The following is a 21599-nucleotide window of genomic DNA, read 5'->3' on the forward strand; positions in this document are numbered from 1 at the left end:
GAATTTTGGGAAATAGTTTAGCCTTCTTTGAAGTTTGAGGAAAGAAGAAGAGGAGAGAACAAGATGTAACTTAGTAACAGAATTTAATTGCATTAAAATAGCTACAAAGGTATTTTCCGAAGAAAAAAAAGGAACAAAACAGTAAGAATTTAATCTTGAAAATTTTATGAGTGTAGTTTATAATCTTTAGAAATTTAAGCTAGAACTTATAATCTTTGGAGATCTAGGCTAGAACTAGATCCAGCCTTTATGATTTTCTTGAAAATATCTTTAGTGTCATCCACTGAGTTGTAACTTTCAGTCACATAGGTGAGAACCCATCAAAGTCACTTTCTAATTAGATGAGAACCCATCAAAGTCACTTTCTAATTTTGAGAAAAAATTGAATATAACACCTACTTTTTAATTTTTTTTGAAATTCTGTTGAAGGGGATATATTTATCATCTTTACTTATGAAGTACAAAGTGACAGTAATGTAATTTTAGTAATGAGAAAGGACTTTTTTTTTTAAAGAAGGTATTTCAAAGGAAAATGGTATTAAAAGATTTAATTTGGTGCCCCAAATTTTGAAAGACCCTTCATAAGCATGAATTTCAAGCATTATCAGCAACAAAATTGTATTTTTTAAAAAAGATTTATTTATTTGAAAGGCAGAGAGAGAGAATGAGAGAGAGGTGTTTTCAATCTGCTGGTTCACTCCCCAAATGGTCACAATGACGAGCTGAGCCAATCAGGAACCAGGAGCTTCTTTCAGGTCTCCCACGTTGGTGCAGGGACCCAAGGACTAGGGCCATTTTCCACTGCTTTCCCAGGTCATAGCAGAGAGCTGGATTGGAAGAGGAATAGCTGGGACTTGAACCAGCACCCACATGTGAAGCCAGCACTGCAGGTGGCGGCTTCACCCTCTGTGCCACAGCACTAGCCCCAATAAATGTGTCTTTTAATTCCATTTTTTATGAACTGTTTAAAATGGCCATGTATGTGGTAACTATATACTATTTACTATTCAAGGAAGCAATCTCTATTTTGCTTTTGACTTCTTTTTAAAACAACAAACATTTGCTAGTGGAGTTACAAAAAAAGCTAAAGGGATGTGATTTATTGTTAATTTTGACCCTGTTTTAGCAATTTTTGATAAAAGAATATATATAGGGAAAATCATACTCATTAGTTAACACATACACTCACTACTGCTTTGCAAGTAGTTGTTTTGCTTACCCATTTTTCTGTTTGCTAGATTGCGAGACTCTATGAAACTAAGAATCTTTCAGAAAGTCTAGAAGAAAAGAACAAAAGTACTGAAAAGAGAAAGGAGTTGAAAGAAAGGTATGGTTAAACTTTAACATTGGATTTTATGTGGACAAGTTTTCTGTGTTCAAAAGTTTGAGTGTGTTCTAATCTAAGCCACTAATATTTTCACAGTTTCCACATATTTTTTGTGCAGGCTACTTATGTTAATTTCTTTTATTTTTAAAAAGATTTATGTATTTACTTGAAAGAGTTACACACATACACACACACAAACACACAGAGGGAGGGAGAGAGGATGAGAGGTCTTCCATCTGCTGGTTCACTCCCCAGATGGCCACAATGGCTGGAGCTGTGCCCATTCAAAGCCAGGAGCCAGGAGCCTCTCCCAGGTCTCCCATGTGGTTGCAGGGGCCCAAGACTTGGGCCATCTTCTACTGTTTTCACAGGCAATAGCAGAGAGCTGGATCGGAAGTGGAGCAGCTGGGACGCAAATGGGCGCCTTGTGGGATGCTGGTACTGCAGGTGATGGCTTTACCCACCATGCCACAGCACCAGTCCCAATTTCTTATAAAAATAACAAACTTTATGAACTAATACTCAATTCTAATTGTTAGTAAAGCAAGAATAATTTGTAGAGAGAAAGATGACAGCAGCACTTCTGCTATTCTCTGTATAATCTGTTGTTTTGTCGTGATAAGTTAGCAATAGAAGTAAAACCGGGGAAACAAATGGGAACAGCGATGCATTTTCCTTTCTATCACCCTGGTCACAAGTTTGACCAATTCTTCCTTTGCTACAAAGGGTGACGATGAGCCACGTATGCTACTAAATTTGTGGCTTGCATAGTTTTTTGGTATTAGTGGTAATGACATTAGTGGTATAGGCATTACAGATGAAGATTGCTTTTTGTCTGTAATTATGTGACAAAAAGTACTATTTTTGTTTCTGATTGATTTTTACTTTTTCTTTCTTTTTCATCCTCTTAAATTCCTTTCCTTAGTCTTCATTCACCCTTATCCTGATTTTTCAACATGCTCCTCTCCCAATTTGCCATATCCCATTTCCTTAGATCTGTTTATTTGATGTCCCCACTCCCATGCAGCATATCTTTAATTCCATAATGAAATTGACTGAAAAAAGGTACTGTAAATGTACAGAATTTTGCTTTATGTGTGGCATTTTAATTTAAAATTTTGTTTACTTAAAGGAACTTACATAATTATTTAATAATTTTAAAAAGAGACTTATTTGAAAGGCAGAGCAATAGACTGGGAGGGGAAAAGAGAAAAAGTGAGAGAGATCTTCTGTCTGCTGGTGCACTCCCTAACAGCACAGTAGCCATGTCTGGGCTAGTCCGAAGCTAGGAACCAGGAACTCCATCTTGGTCTCTCACATGGGTTTCTTGGTTTTACTCAGTGTATAGACTAGTACCGCTTATCCATGATTTTGCTTTCCATAAATTTTGTTTACCAGTGGTCAACTACAGTCCAAAAATATTAAGTGGAAAATTCCAGAAATGAACAATTTTTAAATTTTAATCTTCATAGCTTGGTCAGCTAATCTTCATAGCTTGGTAAACTCTTTCATTGTCCCATTTCTTCCTGCCCAGGATGTGATTCACCCCTTTGTCCAGTGTATCCAGGTTGCATTTGGTACCTGTATACTGCCCCTTCATTCCCATATCCTTTCCCCGTGTTAGTCATATCACAGCCTTCTTGATTATCAGATCAACTGTCACTGTAACACAGTGTTTGTGTTCAGTTAACCCTTATTTTACTTTCTAATGATCCTAAAGTGCAACTTGGCCCCAAGGTGGATATGCCAAAGAAAAGCTGTAAAGTGCTCCCTTTAAATGAAGAAGGTAAAAGCTATTGACTTAAATAAGGAAAGAAATAAAAAAACTATGCTGAGATTGTTAATTTCTATGGCAAGAACAAATCTGTGTGAAATCGTGAAGAAAGAAAAAGAAATTCATGCTGATATTGCTGTTGTATCTCAAACTGCAAAAGTTACAGCCATAACACATAAAAACTTAGTTAATGTGGAAAAGGGATTAAATTTGTGTATGTGTACAGGAAAAAACATGGGAGAGAGATATATCTCATATTTATATATTTAATATATATATACATATATATATGAAACTATCCAAGGTTTTAGGCATTTACTGAATCTTGGAACATATCCACCATGATAAGGGAGTGAAGAGTTACTCTATTTTGCTAATATTTATTCTATTTCTTTGAATTAGAAAAAATTCAGTGAAGTTGCTCTTCAACTAAGAAACTTAAAAGACACATTTATGATTATAATATTTTTATTGGTTTCTGTATTCACCCTAGTTGATTTGTTTCTGTATAAATCTTTTTCAACCTCCAAGTACGCTGAAATAGAAAATGTGTTTAAAGTTTTGGCTTAAATGGTCTTAATGTGTTTGAAAAATCTTCTTAAATGATTTTTTTAAATGTTCATTCTATTTGGAAGGGAGAAAGAGAGAGAGAGAGGGGCACATAAAAGTTCTTTCCTTTCCTTTGGTTCAACTGGTTCCCACAGTTGACAGGGCTGGGCAGAGCCCAATCCAGGGCTAGGTCTCTCATGGAGTCTAATTTCTTGAGCCATCACTTACTATCTCCCAGGGTACACATTAGTAGGAAGCTGGAATTGAGAACATACCTGGAACTCAAACTCAGACTTTGATGGGATGCAGGTATTCCAGGTGGGGTCTTAACCACTATGCCAAATGCCTGCCCCCGGTTATGTTTTAAAAATAAGAATGTGGTATACCAGGTCAGGCATTTGGTGTAGAAGTTAAGGAACCACTTAGGGTTGGGGTGCATGAATTCAAGTCTTGATTTTCCCAACTCCAACTTTCTGCTAATGTACGCTGTGGGAGGTTGCAGGTGATCACTCAAGTACTTGGATACTTTTTACCCCATAGGGAAGACCAGAAGCTAGTTCTGAGCTTCTTCCTTTTGCTTGGTCCAGCTCTGGCTGTGTTGGGAATTTGGGGACTGAACCAGCAAATGTAAAGTCTTATTTCTGTCTCTCTGCCTTCAAAATAAATACATAATTTAAAAATAAATAAGTGTGTGTGTTTAAAAGTTATAGTATACTGAGAAGAACACTGTACTTAATAAGGAAAAATTTGCTTTGGCTCTGACCATACTAACAAGTAATTTAATGATATTGGGCAAATCTTTAAATTCTATGGATCTCAGTTTCAATATGTCTGCAGAAGGAGAGATTTTTAACTACACAGTATTTATTTTATAGTTTTGAAATACTTAACTAATATTTAATTTAATCAATTCTTCTCTTTAGAATTTTTGAAAAAGATGAGCATGTGCTTGTATTGAATAAAACCCCTCAAAGTACTAAATTATTTCTTCCTTATGAATCTCAGAACTTAGTAAGACCAATAAAGATACATTCTTCAGAACCAAGAGTTACAGGTACAGTATGCTTATTATTCAAAAATTTCATTTTCTTTGCAAACACACAGAAGAAGAAATAGAAAGAAGCAATTTTAGTTATCATTTGGTGTATAAGAACTTATATAGTCAGAAGTAGCTGTTTTAAATCTTTCTGAGAGCAAACAAGAAATGTCCTTTTTTTCTCTTTGAGAAAGAAATCACTCACATGATATATTTAAAAAAAATTCTCTGATCAGGTTGCACAGCTATCAGAGGAGAATGAATAGCTTTATCTTTTTCATTTGAGGAATTGTATGTGAACAGTATGTGAGATTTGAGTGAGTAGCAGACTTGATTGAGGTTTTATAAAATGGATCTACCGATTAGATTAACTACATTGGCTGTTTTCCCGCTAGCATTAATATCACCACTCTACCTTTAGTTACCCATTATAAAATGTAGTTTTGTCAGTTGGACATTTTGCCATTACACATTCTGATTGTAGTAACTGTTGCATTGTGAGAAATTAAGCGTTTGTCTACAATTTATTTTAATTTAAATTAAGTATACATGCAGATTTGATTTTTAAATTACAAGGTTAGGTTAAATGTTGGGGATAGTATTTGATTCTGTCTCCAGAATTGATTTGAGGTAATACTACTTAATAATCTAGATAAAAAAGAAGAAAGTTCTGTGAAGTGGTCAAAGCTCGCCAATATTGACTTCAGACAAAAAGAAAATGATACACAGGTAGGTATTTACTTTTTAATAGTACAAATTAAATATTTGCTTGCATTAAATAAAATAATGAATGTACTATACTTATTATATGGAGGGGTGTGTGTTTATGTGTGGTAAACATATTAAATCAGCCACTAAACTCAGGGTTAAAAAAATTAAAAAATTTCAATATGATATTCTGAACATAATTTTCCCCCTTACCCCTAAAAATAATACAAAATATATTAAAATACAAAGCTCTGTACTTAGTAGACCAAAACTATGAGAAATCTCTGAAAGAGGAAAATAGGATTAGATTGAGAGAGAAGTTGTAGCCTGGGACATGCATGAGACAACATTGTTCCATTAGATAGAAGTCTGGAGATAATGAATAGGGCAATTGGTTGGGTTATCTTAGTAGGGGTTAGTTTAGTTAACCTCTCTTCATCCCATATTCACTCTGCGTTTGATCAGGACCAGCAATATGAGGACTGCCTCCAGATGAAAGCAGTGACTATGAGAGGTGGGTGAGGGGGACAAATGGGTACCCTGGGTGGTTCTTGATGCTAATAAAGAATAAGGAGCACACCACCTACAAAGCTATTGGTGTTACACAGCTTTGTTTCTCCCATCCTCCTGAAAATAGTCTAGAGGAAAATTCTCACTGAAAGATACAACTATTTTCCCATTAATTCATAGATAAAGGGTAACAGTGACCAGTGTATTTAGTGAAACTTCAGCTTAAATGTATGGTAATTATAAAAAAAATTTTAAATCTGTTATTAAAATTCCAGATGCTATCAATGTGGAATGAAAGTGGAAAGATAAATGAGAAAAAAAATTACTAAAATTCTTTTGGGAGGGGGTGATGGAGGTAGGTAGAAAAGAGTAAATTTATACATGTAGGTTAAACATTTAAGGGTAACCATCAGAATAGAAATAGAATGTGTAAGTTTTAAGACAAAAGGGGCTGGCGCTGTGATGTAGCGGGTAAAGCTGCTGCCCACAGTGCCAGCATCCCGAATATGGGTGCCGGTTCAAGACCTGGCTGCTCCACTTCCAATCCAGCTCTCCACTATGGCCTAGGAAAGCAGTAGAAGATGGCCCAAGTGCTTGGGCCCCTGCACCCACGTGGGAGACCCAGAGGAAGCTCCTTGCTCCTGGCTTCGGATTGGCAGAGCTCCAGCCATTGTGGCCAGTTGGGGAGTGAACCAGCAAATAGAAGACATCCCCACCTCTCCCTCCCTCCCTCCCTCCCTCCCTCCCTCCCTCTCTCTCTCTCTCTTTCTCTCTCTCTCTCTTTGCCTCTCTCTGCCTCTTCTTCTCTCTGTGTAACTCCCTTAAATAAACAAAAATATCTTTAAAAAATTTTAAGACAGTAGAAGAAAAAAGGTAAAGCAAGGAAAACTTAAGCCAACAATAGCAGGAGTAGGAGGGGCATAGAAAAAATAGCTAGAAAGCATTCTAAGTACAAAACTCTAAGTACAAAACAAATGCAAGATGCAAGAAATAGTTCTGAGCAAACCAGAACAATGATCATAAAAATGAGACTGGGTTAAATACTCATTGAAAGACAGAGGCACATCTATGGTATATATAAACAAAATATAGCTATGTACTCATACTGTTAAAGCACAACACCTGAAACAACTTGACAAAGGCTAAATATAAAAGAGTAGAAAATATATGTGAAGCAAATGCAAAACAAAACAAAGATGATATATAACAAATATCATATAAATAGAGTTTAAGGTGAAAAACATTAATGGCGTAAATGTAGTTCATATTTCTAGAAGAATAATTCACTAAGAAATCATAAATACCACATTGGGTTAAATTACAAAGTTTCAAATTATACAAGTTTAAAATAAATATTGATGTAATGCCAAAGAAATCCACAGCACAAGAGGCTTGAATGTAGCTCTTTCAAAAGTACTGATTTTGAGTTCAGGGTTTAAGTTTGGCTGCATGTGAGACAATAGAAATCAAACCAATAAGATTATAGCCTATTATTATAGCCAAAGTGAACATTTGTTTTTCATTGACCTGCCATGAAATTCTAATGTAGGTGATTCAGACTCCAGGCTCAGGGCACCATCCTATTATTTCTCAGGCTTTTTTTTGTGCTATCCTGTGCTTTTCTGCTGTCCTTCATGCTCAGCTTTCACTTCCCCATCACCTCATGTAGTCAGAAGTTATCTTTTCCCAGACATAAATGAAAAAAGTAGAAAGGCTACCTAAGTTAGTCCCATTTTTAGGGATCTTTCCTGGAAGCTCCTTAAATGGGTGTTGATGTCATTTTATTGGCAGAACTTAAATGGCTAGCTCTCTCTTCAGGAGAGATTGGAAAATACAGATTGTTGTGTTTAAAGCAGAACACAAGGAAAAAATACACTTTGGGTAGGATAGGCAACTGACAGTTTCTGCCACAGGGAAATCAAATAGATGAAAAATAAGATATAGGGGATCTGAATAACAATCAGTGATTAGCAAACTTTGTACCCAACATACAAAGAGTACAATTAAATTTTTGTTTGCAATATTCACCAAAATTTTCCATTTACTAAAGTATAAAAGATATCTTGACAATTCTAAAGAATTGCTATCTTCACATCCCATAATATAAAAGATGTCAAACAGAAAGATAATCTCTCCCCCAAGGAACTAGTTTGGAGCCAGCACTGTGGCACAGCAGGTTAAAGCTCTAGTCTGCAGCACCAGCATCCCATATGGGTGCCGATTTGAGTCCTGGCTGCTCCTCTTCCAATCCAGCTCTTTGCTATGGCCTGGGAAAGCAGTAGAGGATGGCCCAGGTCCTTGGGCCCTTGCACCCATGTGGGAGACCTGGAGGACACTACTGACTTTGGATCAGCTCAGCTCTGGCTGTTGCGGCCATCTGGGGAGTGAACCAGTGGATGGAAGACCTCTCTCTGTCTCTGCCGCTCTGTAACTCTTAATTTCAAATAAATAAATAAAATTTTTAAAAAGAATGAAAGAAACTAGTTTACTTAAAATAAACAGGGCCAGTGCTGTGGTATAGTAGGTTAAACATCCACTTGTGGCACCAGCATCCCATATGGGTGCCGGTTCAAGTCTTGGCTGCTCCACTTCTGATCTAGCTCCTTGCTGAAACCAGTACAAGATGGCCCAAGTGCTTGGGCCCTTGCACCCACATAGGAGATCTGGAAGAAGCTCCTGGCTCCTGGCTTCAGACTGTCACAGCTCCAGTCATTACAGTCATTTGGGGAGTGAACCAGCAGATAGAAGACCTCTCTCTCTCTCTCTGTCTCTGCCTCTCTCTAACTCTGCCTTTCAAATAACTAAATCTTACAAAAAAAATTACAGTCTAGACTAGTCCAGGTGTAGCCTATATGTTTTAAGCTTGAACAGTCATGCTCGGGATTTTCTGTATTCAGCCAAGGAGAATGTAGTGTGTTGCTGTTGTCTTTAGTTTTAGATCCATGATCTCACAGTGAAGGATGCTTTTTCAAGAGTCTCGTCTGTAAAATGGAGTCCCTATTATCAGGATGTCACTTCAACTACATTAATAGGTTATCCAGTATTTTAAATAAGTTAAAATATCCCCTACCAATAGTTTTAAACCCATTCCACAGTCTTAATTACATATTCCTGAATGAAAAGATTTACAGTTCAGCTTTGCTTACATAACCATTGAAAAATACTTAGCACCAAAGCTTGCTTCCTGTAATGCCAAACAAATCAGGAAACTACTTCAGTATGTGTTTCTTCTTTTTAAACAAGGGGGCAGTTATTTGTAGAAGGCAGTACTTAGCCTCCAGGTATACTTCCCAGAAATGGCATATACCACGCAAAGGTCTAGATGCTCTCATGCTTTCAAAGTGAACTGAACTTCTTAGCCTGATGTGCATAGAAGCATGAATGGTGAAGTTGAAGATCAATATTATAACTGTTTTTTCTATTTATCTGAAGCACAGTAAAAAAAAATCGGTACACTTTGGAAATTCAGTGGCACCGAAAATTAGTTATTAAGAAAAAGACTGGGGCAGCACTGTGATGTAGTAGATTAAGCCTCTGCCTGCAGCACCAGTATCCCAAATGCTCCTCTTCCGATCCAGCTCTCTGCTATTCAGCTCTCTGCTTTGGGCCCCTGCACCACGTGGGAGACCCAGAAGAAGTTCCTGGCTCAGGATTGGCCCAGCTCCTAACATTGTGGCCAATTGGGGGGTGAATCAGTGGATGGAATACCTTTACCTCTGTGTCTCTCTGTCTGTAACTCTACCTCTCAAATGAAATAAATAAAATCTTAAAAAAAATAAGATTTGGAAAAAAAATAAGTTAAAATAGAAAATTTTTAAAAGAATGATTAAGTTGGGGGGAATCTGAACTTCCAGGGGTGAGCTTTGTGGCACAGCAGGATAAGCTGCTGCTTGGGACACCCATGTCCCATATAAGAGTGCCTGGAATCAAAACTCAAAATGCCAACAATATCTATGGTTGGTCTAGGCTAATGCTAGCCACAGTGATCACCACTAGAAGTCTTGTTAAACATCGTAAGAGAATATTATATAAGATTTCATACCAATAAATAAAAAAATTTAAGTGAGATGGACAGTTTTCTAGATAACATAAATTGCTAAATAGGCTGGAAAAAGATAAAATATGAATAAATTAACAGTAAAAACTAAATTTTAAGTAAATGTTTCTCTTTTTTATTCCCCCTTCTATCTTTTAGAATTGTTTGTTTAAAAGATTATTTAATCCAGTGGTTCTCAACTGGGGGTACTTTAACTTCTCAGGGAAAATCTGACAATGTTTAAAAATGTTTTTATTGTCACAGTGTGGGAGTGAGATGCTACTAGACTGTAATGGGTCTAAAGATAAGCCTTAACTAATGATTATCCAGTCAAATCTCAATAGTGTCAAGTTTGGGAAATTCTCATCTAATCCTTAAAAATTAGGTAGAATTCACCTGAAAAAACTGAGTCTGGTATCTTTTGAAGAGTAGGAGGGTGGGTGAGAGAGACGAAAGGAGGAAGTACTTCTAGATAATAAGAGTTCATTAATTTTATTTATCTTAAAGATTAATTATTTGAGAAGGGGGACAGAGCATGAAGAGAGAGAAAGAAAAGCATATACTACACACAGAGCTCCATATAATGGTTCACTCTCCCAATGCCTCCAACAGAGAGAGAGAGAGAGAAACACACACACACACATACATACATACATACCACTACCTTCATACAGTGGTTCACTGTCCAGATGCCTCCAGCAGCTGGGGCTGGGCTAGACTGAAGCTGGGAGCTGGGAGTTCAGTCCTGTCTCCCACAGTGGCAGGGACCCATCCACTTAAGCCATCACCTGCTGTTTCCTGTGGTCTGCATTAGCAGGTAACTGAAATCAGTGGAGCCAGGACTCAAACCCAGGCTAGATGGGATGTAAGTTTCCAAAGTGGCATCTTAACTGCTAGGCCAAACATCTTCTGTCCATTTATTTTTTACTTAAAAAAAAAGTATGTCATTAAGGTATAATTCACATACTGTTAAACCCACCATTTAAAAAGTATAAATTTAGTGATTTATAGTACATTCACAAGATTGTGCAATCATAGGTACTATCTAGTTCTATAACATTTTTTATCCCCCCATTTAAAATGGCATCAAAACATGGTAATTATAACATTGTTGTGCAGAAAAAAGACAAATTGATGAACAACTACTTCTAAATTTAAAAAATTATATATAGCAACAGATACTTGTTAAAAAGATAATAACAGAATGGACAAAGGATTGCTATCTAAAATGTATAATATATTTAAAAATGCCTAGTAACTCTTACAAATTAATGAAAAGACAGTAAAAATGGGCAGAAGATAAGAAGGCAGTTCACATAAGAGACAAGGGACCACTAAAGATAATAAGATGCCTGACGCCAGGAGTACAAGGAAATGCAAATGTGTTTTCACCTCTCAAATTAGCATTCATTAAAATGTTTCATATTATCTAGTAAGGTCAAGAATACTAGTGGTATAATTTTGTACAGTCATTTGGAGGAGTAGGTCACAGTACTTATAAAATCAAAACTGCTTAGGCTCAGCAGTTTTGCTTCTTGGCATCTACTCAAAACAGATACTCAAAATATATGGGTAGTTGAATCTGGAGCCGTGTACAGACATTTACCTTGTCTCAAATATATATCAAATAGTAATATCATTTGTTCTTTAAGGGAGTTTGACATATTTTTATAATCTAAAAGTAAAATAAAATGACAGAATTTACTTATTTTAATAAATGAGAAGCTTCTGTTAAAGATATTTTAATTTGGGGTCAAATAACAAAATTCAGGGATTATTCAAAAGAGCAGCAACACAGGGAGAATGAAAGGCTTGAAATAAACAATAATAAAGCAATGATAGATACTAATATTGAAATATTTTATTTACAGTAATAAATGAAATATTATTTTCCAAATATATTTTTTTAAAAGTTCAGGGCCAGTATCCGATATGAGCAGTTGTTCAAGTCCTGGCTGTTCCACTTCTGATCCAGTTCCCTGCTAATGTGTCTAGGGAAGCAGTGGAAGATGGCTCAAGTGCTTGGGCTCCTGTACCCACATGGGAGACCTGGATGGAGTTCCAGGCTTCAGCCTAGAGCAGACCTGGCTTTTGCAGCCGTTTGGGAAATGAACCAGCAGATAGAAGATCTATCTCTGTATCTCTCTCCCTCTCTCCCTCTGTCTCGGTATCTCTGCCTTTTAAATAAATAAAATCTTTTTTTAAAGGCCAAGCTATAATCTTTTAATCTGTTTTCCTTTCCTCTGTGCAATTTAAGAGGTTATAGAGGATAGAGGGACACAAAAATTAGGTAATCAATTGAGAAAATGGTAAGATTCATTTGATTGGGTATAAATATGAATAGAATAATATTTTAAAAGCTTTAACTTAAAATGTAAAGTACTATCACAAATAGTTATTATACTTTTCGAAAATGTCAGATTCCTTGAGAAAACCTTCTGTTGTATTTGGCTTCATGTTTGTATGTATATGTGCAGTTAACATTTGGAGTTGCTGATATTGATAATAATGGTGGTGGTGAAGAAGCTCATGAAATGACAGAGCCCTGAGTAGTTATGGCAAATGAAAAATTTTTGTTTTGTGTAGCCAGTTCTGATGCTTAATTTCTTTCTTTCAGATATTTAGTGACTCTGGTGTAAATAGCCATTCAAAAAGTTCACAAAATCTAATGCAATTCAGGTAATTTTTAAAAATAAAAAAGTGCCTTAATTTCCAAAAGAATTTCTGAATATCAACTTAGGAAATGATATAAAAATGTATTTATTGCATTCTAGGTTGTTATCTCCACAGAAGCAATCAAATTGTAATCAGTGGTTTGAAAAAGGACATACAGGTATTCTGTTCATATTTTTCCCAAGTAGCAGAGAAAATAACATTATGTTTTTATTCTTTTCAAATACGTTTACTGAAGAAAAATCTGAAAACAAAAATGTAAAGGAAACAAAAATACCACCAGACTTCAGTGACGCCATATATACTTATTCAGATTCTTTTGGTCTTTTTTTTTCTATTAGTATATATGCTTTTTCTTTTATCCTCCCCAAAATTTTTAAAATTTGATTTTATTTGAAAGGCAGGGGTGGGGGAAAGGGAGAGGAATAGATAGAGAGGGTGAGATAGAGAGAGATACATCAATCTCCTATATACTAGCTCACTTCCCACATGCCTGTAATAGTCAGGGCTTGACTAAGCGGAAGCCAGGAGTCAGAAACTCAATCCAGGTCTCCTCTGTGGGTAACAAGAACCCAACTCCTTGAGCTACCACCTGTTGTCTTCCAGGGTTGCATTATCAGGAAACTAAAATTGGGATCCAAACTGGGATTAAAACCCAGGCAGAGTTGTGGGGGTCCTAAGCAATGTGTTAATCACTATGCCAAACACCCATCTCAGGACCTTTTGAAATGAACTCCAGATTCATGCTTTGATGAAATTACTATGCAGTGAAAAGTAATAGATAGGACTTAGATGCAAGAAGCAAAAAATGATAAAGCTTTCAGAGATTCACATTGAAAAACATCTTCATGACTTTAAGATAGGGAAGGATATTCTTTTTTTTTTTCTTTCTTCTTTCTTCTTTTTATTACTGGAGGGGCACAGAGACAGACAGAAACACATAAAAATATAGTTAGATACGTGTGGCAGGTTTTGGAGGAGAGCACTCCCATCCTCTGGTATATTCCTCAGATGCCTGCAATAGCCAGGACTTAGCTGGGCTGAAGCTGGGAGCCAGAAACTCAGTCTAGATCTCCTATGTGGGTGACTCAAATATTTGAACCATCACCTGCTGCCTTTCAGGATTTGCAGTGGTAGGAAGCTGGAGTTAGTAGCTGGAGCTGGGATATGAGCATCTTAACCAGTGCTTTACTGTTAGGCCAAATGCCTTCCCTGTAAAGGATTTCTTAAAGAACTATAAAACACAATCATAAAAGAAAAACTGATAAATTTGGCTATATTAAAATTAAGATATCATGGAAAGAGCAGAAGGCAGACCACTGAGCAGGATGTATTTGCAGTACATGAAACTGTCATAAGAATAGTTTCCAAAATAGGTAAAAAAATCCTGTCAATAAAGCAGAAAGACAACCCATCAGAAATATGTTTAAAATATGCAAATAGGCACTTCAAATAAATAAAACTATTGTGACAGAAAAGATGAAAAGATGCTCAATGGGTGGGGTGTTTGATATAGTGGTTAAGACACCACTTGAGAGGACGGCATGCCATATTGAAATGCCTGAGTTCTCAGTCCCAGCTCCAGCTCCACTCCCAATTCTAGCTTCCTACTACTAATGCAGATTTTGGGAATCAGTCAGGAATGGCTCAAGTAGTTGGGTTGCTGCCACATGGGAGACCTGAATTGAATTGCTGGTTCTTAGCGTCAGCTGAGCTCAACCCAGCCCAGCCCAGCCCAGCCCAGCCCAGCCCCAACTATTGGGAGCATTTGGAGAGTGAACCAGCGGAGGAGAGCTTACTCTGTCTCTCTTTCTCTCCTTCTGCCTCTCAAATAAAATTAAATAAATAAATTTTTAAAAGAAAAATGCTTAGCAAAACATAGAGCTGCAAAATAAAACCACAGTCAGATATCATTACACACCCACCAGATGAGCGCAAAATTCAGAAAGCCTTCAATACTAAGTATTAATGAGAATATAGGACAAAAGAAGCTGTTAGTAAATTACTATGTAATGTAATCAAAGCTAAATTATAACTGGGAGGTAGCGCTGTGGTACAGCAGGTAAAGCCACCACTTGCAGAGCTGGCATCCTGTATAGGTGCCGGATCAAGGCTTAGCTGGTCCACTTTGGATTCAGCTCCCTGCTAATGCATCTGGGAAAGCAGTGGAAGATGGCTCAAGTACTTGGTCCCCTGTACCTATGTGGGAGACCTGGAACAAGCTCCTGGCTCCTGGCTTCAGATTGCCCAGCTCCAGCTGTTGCAGCTATTTGGGGAGTGAACCAGAAGATGGAAGATCTCTCTCTGTCTCTCCCTCTCCTCCCACCCCCCTAACTCTACTTTTTGAATAAGTAAATAAATTTTTAAAACATTAAAACTGGAACTGATAATTTTGTACACGAAGACTAAATGATTTTCTGAGGCTAGTTGAGGGCTGCTTGTCACAACTACTTTGGAAAGCTTCAGCATCTGTCAAATGAGTAATAAACATACTCTAAACTTCATAGTTCCACTCCTAGGTGTATGTCTAGAGAAATCCATGTACATACAAACAAGGATATTATCAAACAATGTTCATAGCATCATTGTTGATAATAGCTTCAAAGCAGAAACACCCAGATGCCAATCTGCAGTAAAATGGATAGACGTATTGTGTTGTGTTTTACAATGGAATATTTTAATCAGTAAGAATAAGAAATCTATGTGTGGAATAATATGGATGAATCTCAGACATATATGCTAAATAAAAAGCAGGACATAATATCATGTATATATTATTTTATTAGACAACATTATGAAATAGGAAAATTTGTTTTATTTAAGTGATAAAACTATACAAAGCAAATTAAAATGACTATCACAAAACCAACATTTTATTACAATGAGTTACAAAAAAATTTCGTATAACAAACAGATGCTGAGTGTGGAGATAAAGGGACAGTGAGACCTTTAAGAGAATCAAAATGTACTTCACAGGTAAGTAAAATGTTCAGTTTCTAATTTCTAATCAAAACATTCCAATATAAAACCTGTGTTCATTTTAATTTTAGATTTAGTACAGTGAAGGTTGATTATATGACATGTATTTAGCTTCATAATTAGGAAGTTACAGAGAGTTACAGAATCCATTTTTCATATTAAAAATTAAACCACAAAAGGGAAAATATATAAAAAGGTGTTATTGATAAGTGACAATATATATCAAGACCACCACTGAATTGTGATTGAGGAAAACAGATTGAATGATTTACCATAGGAATTACAGACCAGTGATTCCTGTAAAAACATCTTTAAAAGATTTTATTTATTGACTTATTTGAGAGGCTGAGTGACAGGGAGAAGAAAAGAGAGTGAGAGAGAGCGAGACCGGCATTGTGGCATAGTAAGTTAAGCTACCGCTAGTGATGCTGGCATGGAATTTGGTATAAGTGGAGAAAGTGGAACATTGATAATAAGGGCAGAAATGTGCAAAAATATGATAAGCCAAAGACAGCAGGATTGCTTAGAATTTGAATTACTTTTCCCTTTTAAGGAGATAGCATATACATTCCTTTTAAAAATTTTTATTTAAGTTATACAAGTTTCATGTATTTCATATACAGATTTAGGAACACAGTGATACTTCCTATTCTGCCCACCCTCCCGCCCATGCTCCAGCCTTTCTTCCTTCTCCTCCTTCTCCTATTCCAATTCTTAATTTTTTTTTTATGAAACAAAAGGTTTATTAAACCTAAATGACTTACATTTACTATATAAACAATGGCAGTCCAGGGTACTTGGTCATTTTTGTCCAGACATGAAAGGGAGTTTTTGAAATCAGTAAATGCCATTTTGAAAAGGGTATTCCATCAGAAATAATTTACCAAGTTCAAGATAGGCCTGTTCAGCAAAATCCAAGTTATCCCCTCAGTACTTTACAAATGAAATTTTCTTCTACTTGTGTCCATTTCCCGGGGCTTATGGACCCATTCATATTCTCCATATTTAGAATCAAAGGTTCCTTTCTGAAGAGATCTTAATTTTAAGGTAAAACGTGGTCCAAGTTCCTGAATTCCTGCTTTCTTTTCACTCTTGAATATGTATCTGTGAAATCTGAAGAAGATATAATCCTGCTGATTATGGAATGTGGCAACTTGCCTTCCAATAAACTGAGGATTATGGGGAAAGAGAGAAGCAAACATACGACCAATAGAATGACCTAGCCGTGTTGTAAAATTATTCAGAATTATTTCAGGTCTGTGTTCTGTGGGGTCCTTGCCTCTTCTCTTAATTTCTTTACGAAGACGAACACTACTCATTTTAAAATGAGCAGTTGGACCATTTGGCAAATGACTCAGAATCAGTCCATTTGGTGTTTTACGATCTTCATTAATAACAATCAGATCTGTGAAATCTTGAAATGCACTGTGGAATAATTTTTTTCAGAGCCAGTCCTCTTCTGTAATAAACATGTGAGTTTGGTATAACTGTGGAGAGCTGTTCACAAAGTTTTACTGTTCTCCCATGAGGTCTATCTGATGTTGTGATGAGAATCTTGGGAGAAGTTTGTTGAAGTAAGAAGCAAATTCATCTGTAGCTTCATCATAAGCAACCTCTTCATCATTAGGGTCTACTATGGTTTCATCATACACGCGCTGGTTGTCAATGGTCTTGGGTACAGGCTTTGGTGGAGCCTTATCACCAAGAGCCTCTCTGTTTTTTAAGTTTTTTCTTAGCTGCCAACTTTTCCTTGCGCTACTGTTGCTTCCACCACATGAACATTAAGTGTTGCTGCTGTTTGTTCTTAATCTTGGAAATGCTGAAACCTGGGGGAAATGCAGCTGCTTTCGGGGGCTGAACCCCACTTTCTGTCGCCTCATCCCCAGCGACTGTAGCCTCCTGCGGTTCTTCGGTAACGGCTTTCCTTTTCAGATTTTTCTTCCCCCAACTGCCGGTCTTATCTGCGGCCTTCGCCATTTTCTTTGGTTCTTTGCCCCAATTCTTAATTTTTACAAAGATCTATTTTTAGTTTATTTAATGTTCATAATGTTAACCCTACACTAATAAAGAGTTCAACAAATAGTATGAAGATAAAAAAACACTGTTACTCAACAGAAGAGACAAGGGCAGTAAACAGTCATAAAATCTCAAAAATGTCCATTTCACTCCAATATATTACATTTTAGGTACTCTATTAGTTACCCAAGATCAGGGAAAACTTATGATGTCTGTCTTTTTAGGACTGGTTCATTTCACTAAGTATGATGGTTTCTAGTTGCATTCATTTTGTTGTAAAAGACAGGATTTCATTTTTTCTTTTACAGCTGAGTAGTACTCCATAGTATATATACTTTTTTATCTAATCTACCCATATTATATATTTCTTTATCCAATCCAGTGGACATCTGGGTTGACTCCATATCTTAGCTATTGTGAATTGAGCTGCAGTGAACCTGGGGTTAAAGATAACTCTTTCATATGCTGATTTCTTTTGGTTTGGGTGAATTCCCAGGAGTGGAATGGCTGGGTCATTTAGTAGATTTATTTTCAGATTTCTGAGGAATCTCAATACTGTCTTCCATAATGATTGAACTAGTTTACACTGTTACTAACAGTGGATTAGGGTACATTTGCCCCACATCCATGCCAGCATTTGTTGTTTGTTGATTTCTGTATGAAAGGTATTCTAACTAGGGTGAGGTGAAACATCATTGTGTTTTGGATTTGCATTTCCCTGATGGCTAGTGATCCTGAGCATTTTTTCCAGTGTCTATTGGCCGTTTGAGTTTCCTCTCTTGAAAAATGCCTGTTCAAGTCCTTTGCCCATTTCTTTACTGGATTATTTGTTTTATTGTTGAATGTCTTGAACTCTTTATAAATTCATCATTTTTTCTAGATCTGAAAAGAATATCATTGGTATTTTGATTGGGATCCTATTTAATTTGTAAATTGCTTTTGTTAGTATGGACATTTTGATGATATTGATTCTAATCCATTCAAATGGAAGATTTTTCCATTTTTTATGTCTTCTTCTATATCTTTCCTTAGTGTTTTATAATTATCATTGTAGAGATCATTGACATCCTAGGTTAAATTTATTCCAAGGAGGCCGGCGCTGCGGCTCACTAGGCTAATCCTCCGCCTAGCGGCGCCGGCACACCGGGTTCTAGTCCCGGTTGGGGCACCGGATTCTGTCCCGGTTGCCCCTCTTCCAGGCCAGCCCTCTGCTGTGGCCAGGGAGTGCAGTGGAGGATGGCCCAGGTGCTTGGGCCCTGCACCCCATGGGAGACCAGGAAAAGCACCTTGCTCCTGGCTCCTGCCATCGGATCAGCGCGGTGCGCCGGCCGCAGCGCGCCAGCCGCGGCGGCCATTGGAGGGTGAATCAACGGCAAAAGGAAGACCTTTCTCTCTGTCTCTCTCTCTCTCTCACTGTCCACTCTGCCTGTCAAAAAAAAATAAAAATAAAAAAAAAAATTTATTCCAAGGTGTTTAATTCTTTTTGTAGCTATTGTGAATGGGATTGACCTTAAAAGTTCTTTTTTAGCCATGGAATTGTCTATGTATACAAAGGCTATTATTTTTGTGTGTTAATTTTATATTCTGCCACTTTACCAAACTCTTTTATGAGTTCCAGTAGTCTCTCAGTGGAGTCTTTTGGATCCCCTATATATAGAATCATGTCATCGGCAAATGGGGATAATTTGACTTCCCCCTTTCCAATTTATATCCCTTGATTTCTTTTTCTTGCCTGATGGCTCTGGATAAGTCTTCGAGGGCTATTATTAAATAGCAATAGTGAGAGGGGGCAGCCTTGTCTGTTCCAGATCTTAGTAAGGATGCTTCCAGCTTTTCCCTATTCAATAGGATGCTGGCCGTGGGTTTGTCATAAATTGCCTTGAATGTGTTGAAGAATGTTCCTTCTATACCCAATTTGCCTAAGGTTTTCATCATGAAAGGGTGTATTTTATCAAATGCTATCTCTGAATTTCTTAAGATAATCATATGGATTTTGTTCTTCAGTTTGTTAATGTGATGTATCACATTGATTGATTTGTGAATGTTGAACCATCCCTGCATTCCAGGGATAAATCCCACTTGGTCTGGGTGAAGATCTTTATGATGTATTGTTGGATTCAGTTGGCTAGTATTTTGTTGAGGATCTTTGCATCTGTGTTCATCAGGAAAGTTGGTCTGTAGTTCTCTTTTTCTGTTGTTGTATCTTTTTGAGGTTTAGGAATTAAGGTGATACTGGCTTCATAGAAGGAGTTGTGGAGATTTCTCTTTCTTTCAGTTATTTTGAATAGCTTGAAAAGAATTGCAAATAGTTTTTCTTTAAATATCTGGTAGAATTCAGCAGTGAAGTTATCTGGTCTGAGCTTTTCTTTGTTGGGAAGGCCTTTATTACTGCTTCAGCCTCAGTCTTGGTTATTGGTCTGTTTAGGTTTTCCATGTCCTAATGACTTAATGTTGGTAGTTTGTATATGTTCTGGAATCTATCCATTTTTTTCTGGGTTTCCTGATTTGTTGGCATACAGCTCTTTGTAGTAATTCCTAATGATTCATTTTATTTCTGTGGTATCAGTTGTCATATTTCCTTTATCCTCTTTGATTAATTGATTTGGGTTTTCTCTCTCTTTTTTTGGTTAGTTGGGCCAATAGTGTATCAATTTTGTTTATTTTTTCAAAAAACCAGCTCTTAATTTCACTGATTTTTTTGTTTCAGTTTTGTTTATTTCTTGTCTAATCTTAATTATTTACTTTCTCCTTTTAAGGCTTTCCACTGCATTTTTTTGATCTATTAAATTCTTCATTTCTAATATTTCATTTTGATTTCTATTCAAAATCTCAATTTCATGGGAAAAACTTTCATTCATGTCATGTATGGATTGCTTTAATTCAAGGATTTGCTTCTGGTTGCTTTTGAGTAATCCTATGATTAATTTTTTGAATTCCATTTCTGACATTTCATCAATCTTTTCATCTTCACATTCTAATACTGAAATATTGTTATGTTTCCTTGGGGTGGCATCATGTTGTCTGCCTTATTCTTGTTTCTTGAATTTCTATGTTTATTTTTAAGTATTTTTAGAGATACTTGGTTTTTTCCTCTGATGGCTTTTATATTTGAACTGTACCTCTGTGGCTTAGTGGAATGTCTGCACTTTCAGTGAATACCAGGAAGTGTGTGCTGGGTGTGACCAGGGCTCTCTGGTCAGTGCTCCAGGGTGGGGCGAGTGTCCAGGGTGACACTCAAGTTTGGTGTGGTAGATCTTTTGTTAACAGATGGGGGGGTTGTTTACTTCTGTTGTTACAATCACACCTTTACCTCCTCTCCTCCAAGGTGATCATGCTTGTATATTAGCCCCCAGTGGATGCAATACTCATCCGCACCACTGTATTAGCCATACAGATGATCTGTGCAGTCTTCATTATGAGCGTGCATCTCCCTACAGTGATCTGCCCATGGCAACCTGGGAGCGCCAAGCATGTGGAGCTGCACCCTGTACCCTCTCATGCAGTACAGTCACAGAGTCCCGTCTCAGAGGGTCTGCCCCACCATTCAGTCAGGTCCACAGAGAGGCAGATGTTCCCTGAACCTGCTGTCTGTGGGTACTGTGCCTACACAACTTGAGGCCCCAGGGGCTGTGGTATGTTAGGAGGCTAGGGCGCCTCATGGTCTTATGTCAATCCTGTCAATCCTCCCACTCAGGCTCCAAGTCAGAGGGGACCATGGATTTTCCCTCTGCTAGAATCCCTGAATCACACCCATACACAAGAGCCACTGACCAAATGTTGCTCTTTGCTGCCACTGCTGTCACTGGTACTGCTGAGAAATGTCCTGTCTCAGCTAGTTTCTGCTGTGCATGTACACGAGGGCTTCCACAGCTGTCACGTCCACCCAGAATGGTGCCCCGCCTCTCAGCTAGGTGCCATGCGCCATTGTGGGGAGGATGCAGTGAGAAACATGCCCTTTTACATCCACTGGGTCTACAGGTACCCTCGAGCC

At 37.3% G+C, this 21599-nt stretch overlaps 1 protein-coding gene and 1 pseudogene across 8 annotated transcripts in view; one reads left to right on the plus strand and one right to left on the minus strand.

Moving 5' to 3' along the window:
- C20H14orf39 (chromosome 20 C14orf39 homolog) overlaps positions 1 to 21599 on the plus strand; it is a 60724-nt gene that overhangs the window by 10030 nt on the left and 29095 nt on the right. For all 8 annotated transcript variants that reach the window (XM_051826392.3, XM_089322595.1, XM_017349488.4 and 5 more), the window contains 6 exons: positions 1239 to 1327; positions 4574 to 4704; positions 5339 to 5415; positions 12558 to 12619; positions 12715 to 12773; positions 15528 to 15589. In XM_051826392.3, coding sequence (XP_051682352.1) covers positions 1239 to 1327; positions 4574 to 4704; positions 5339 to 5415; positions 12558 to 12619; positions 12715 to 12773; positions 15528 to 15589 — 480 coding nt within the window. The remainder of the gene's footprint in view (positions 1 to 1238; positions 1328 to 4573; positions 4705 to 5338; positions 5416 to 12557; positions 12620 to 12714; positions 12774 to 15527; positions 15590 to 21599) is intronic.
- LOC100348022 (ribosome production factor 1 pseudogene) lies at positions 16311 to 17586 on the minus strand (annotated as a pseudogene).

This window comes from Oryctolagus cuniculus, chromosome 20 (assembly GCF_051225735.1).
Source record: "Oryctolagus cuniculus isolate XC-2025 breed Fujian yellow rabbit chromosome 20, ASM5122573v1, whole genome shotgun sequence".
Classification (NCBI taxonomy): domain Eukaryota; kingdom Metazoa; phylum Chordata; class Mammalia; order Lagomorpha; family Leporidae; genus Oryctolagus; species Oryctolagus cuniculus.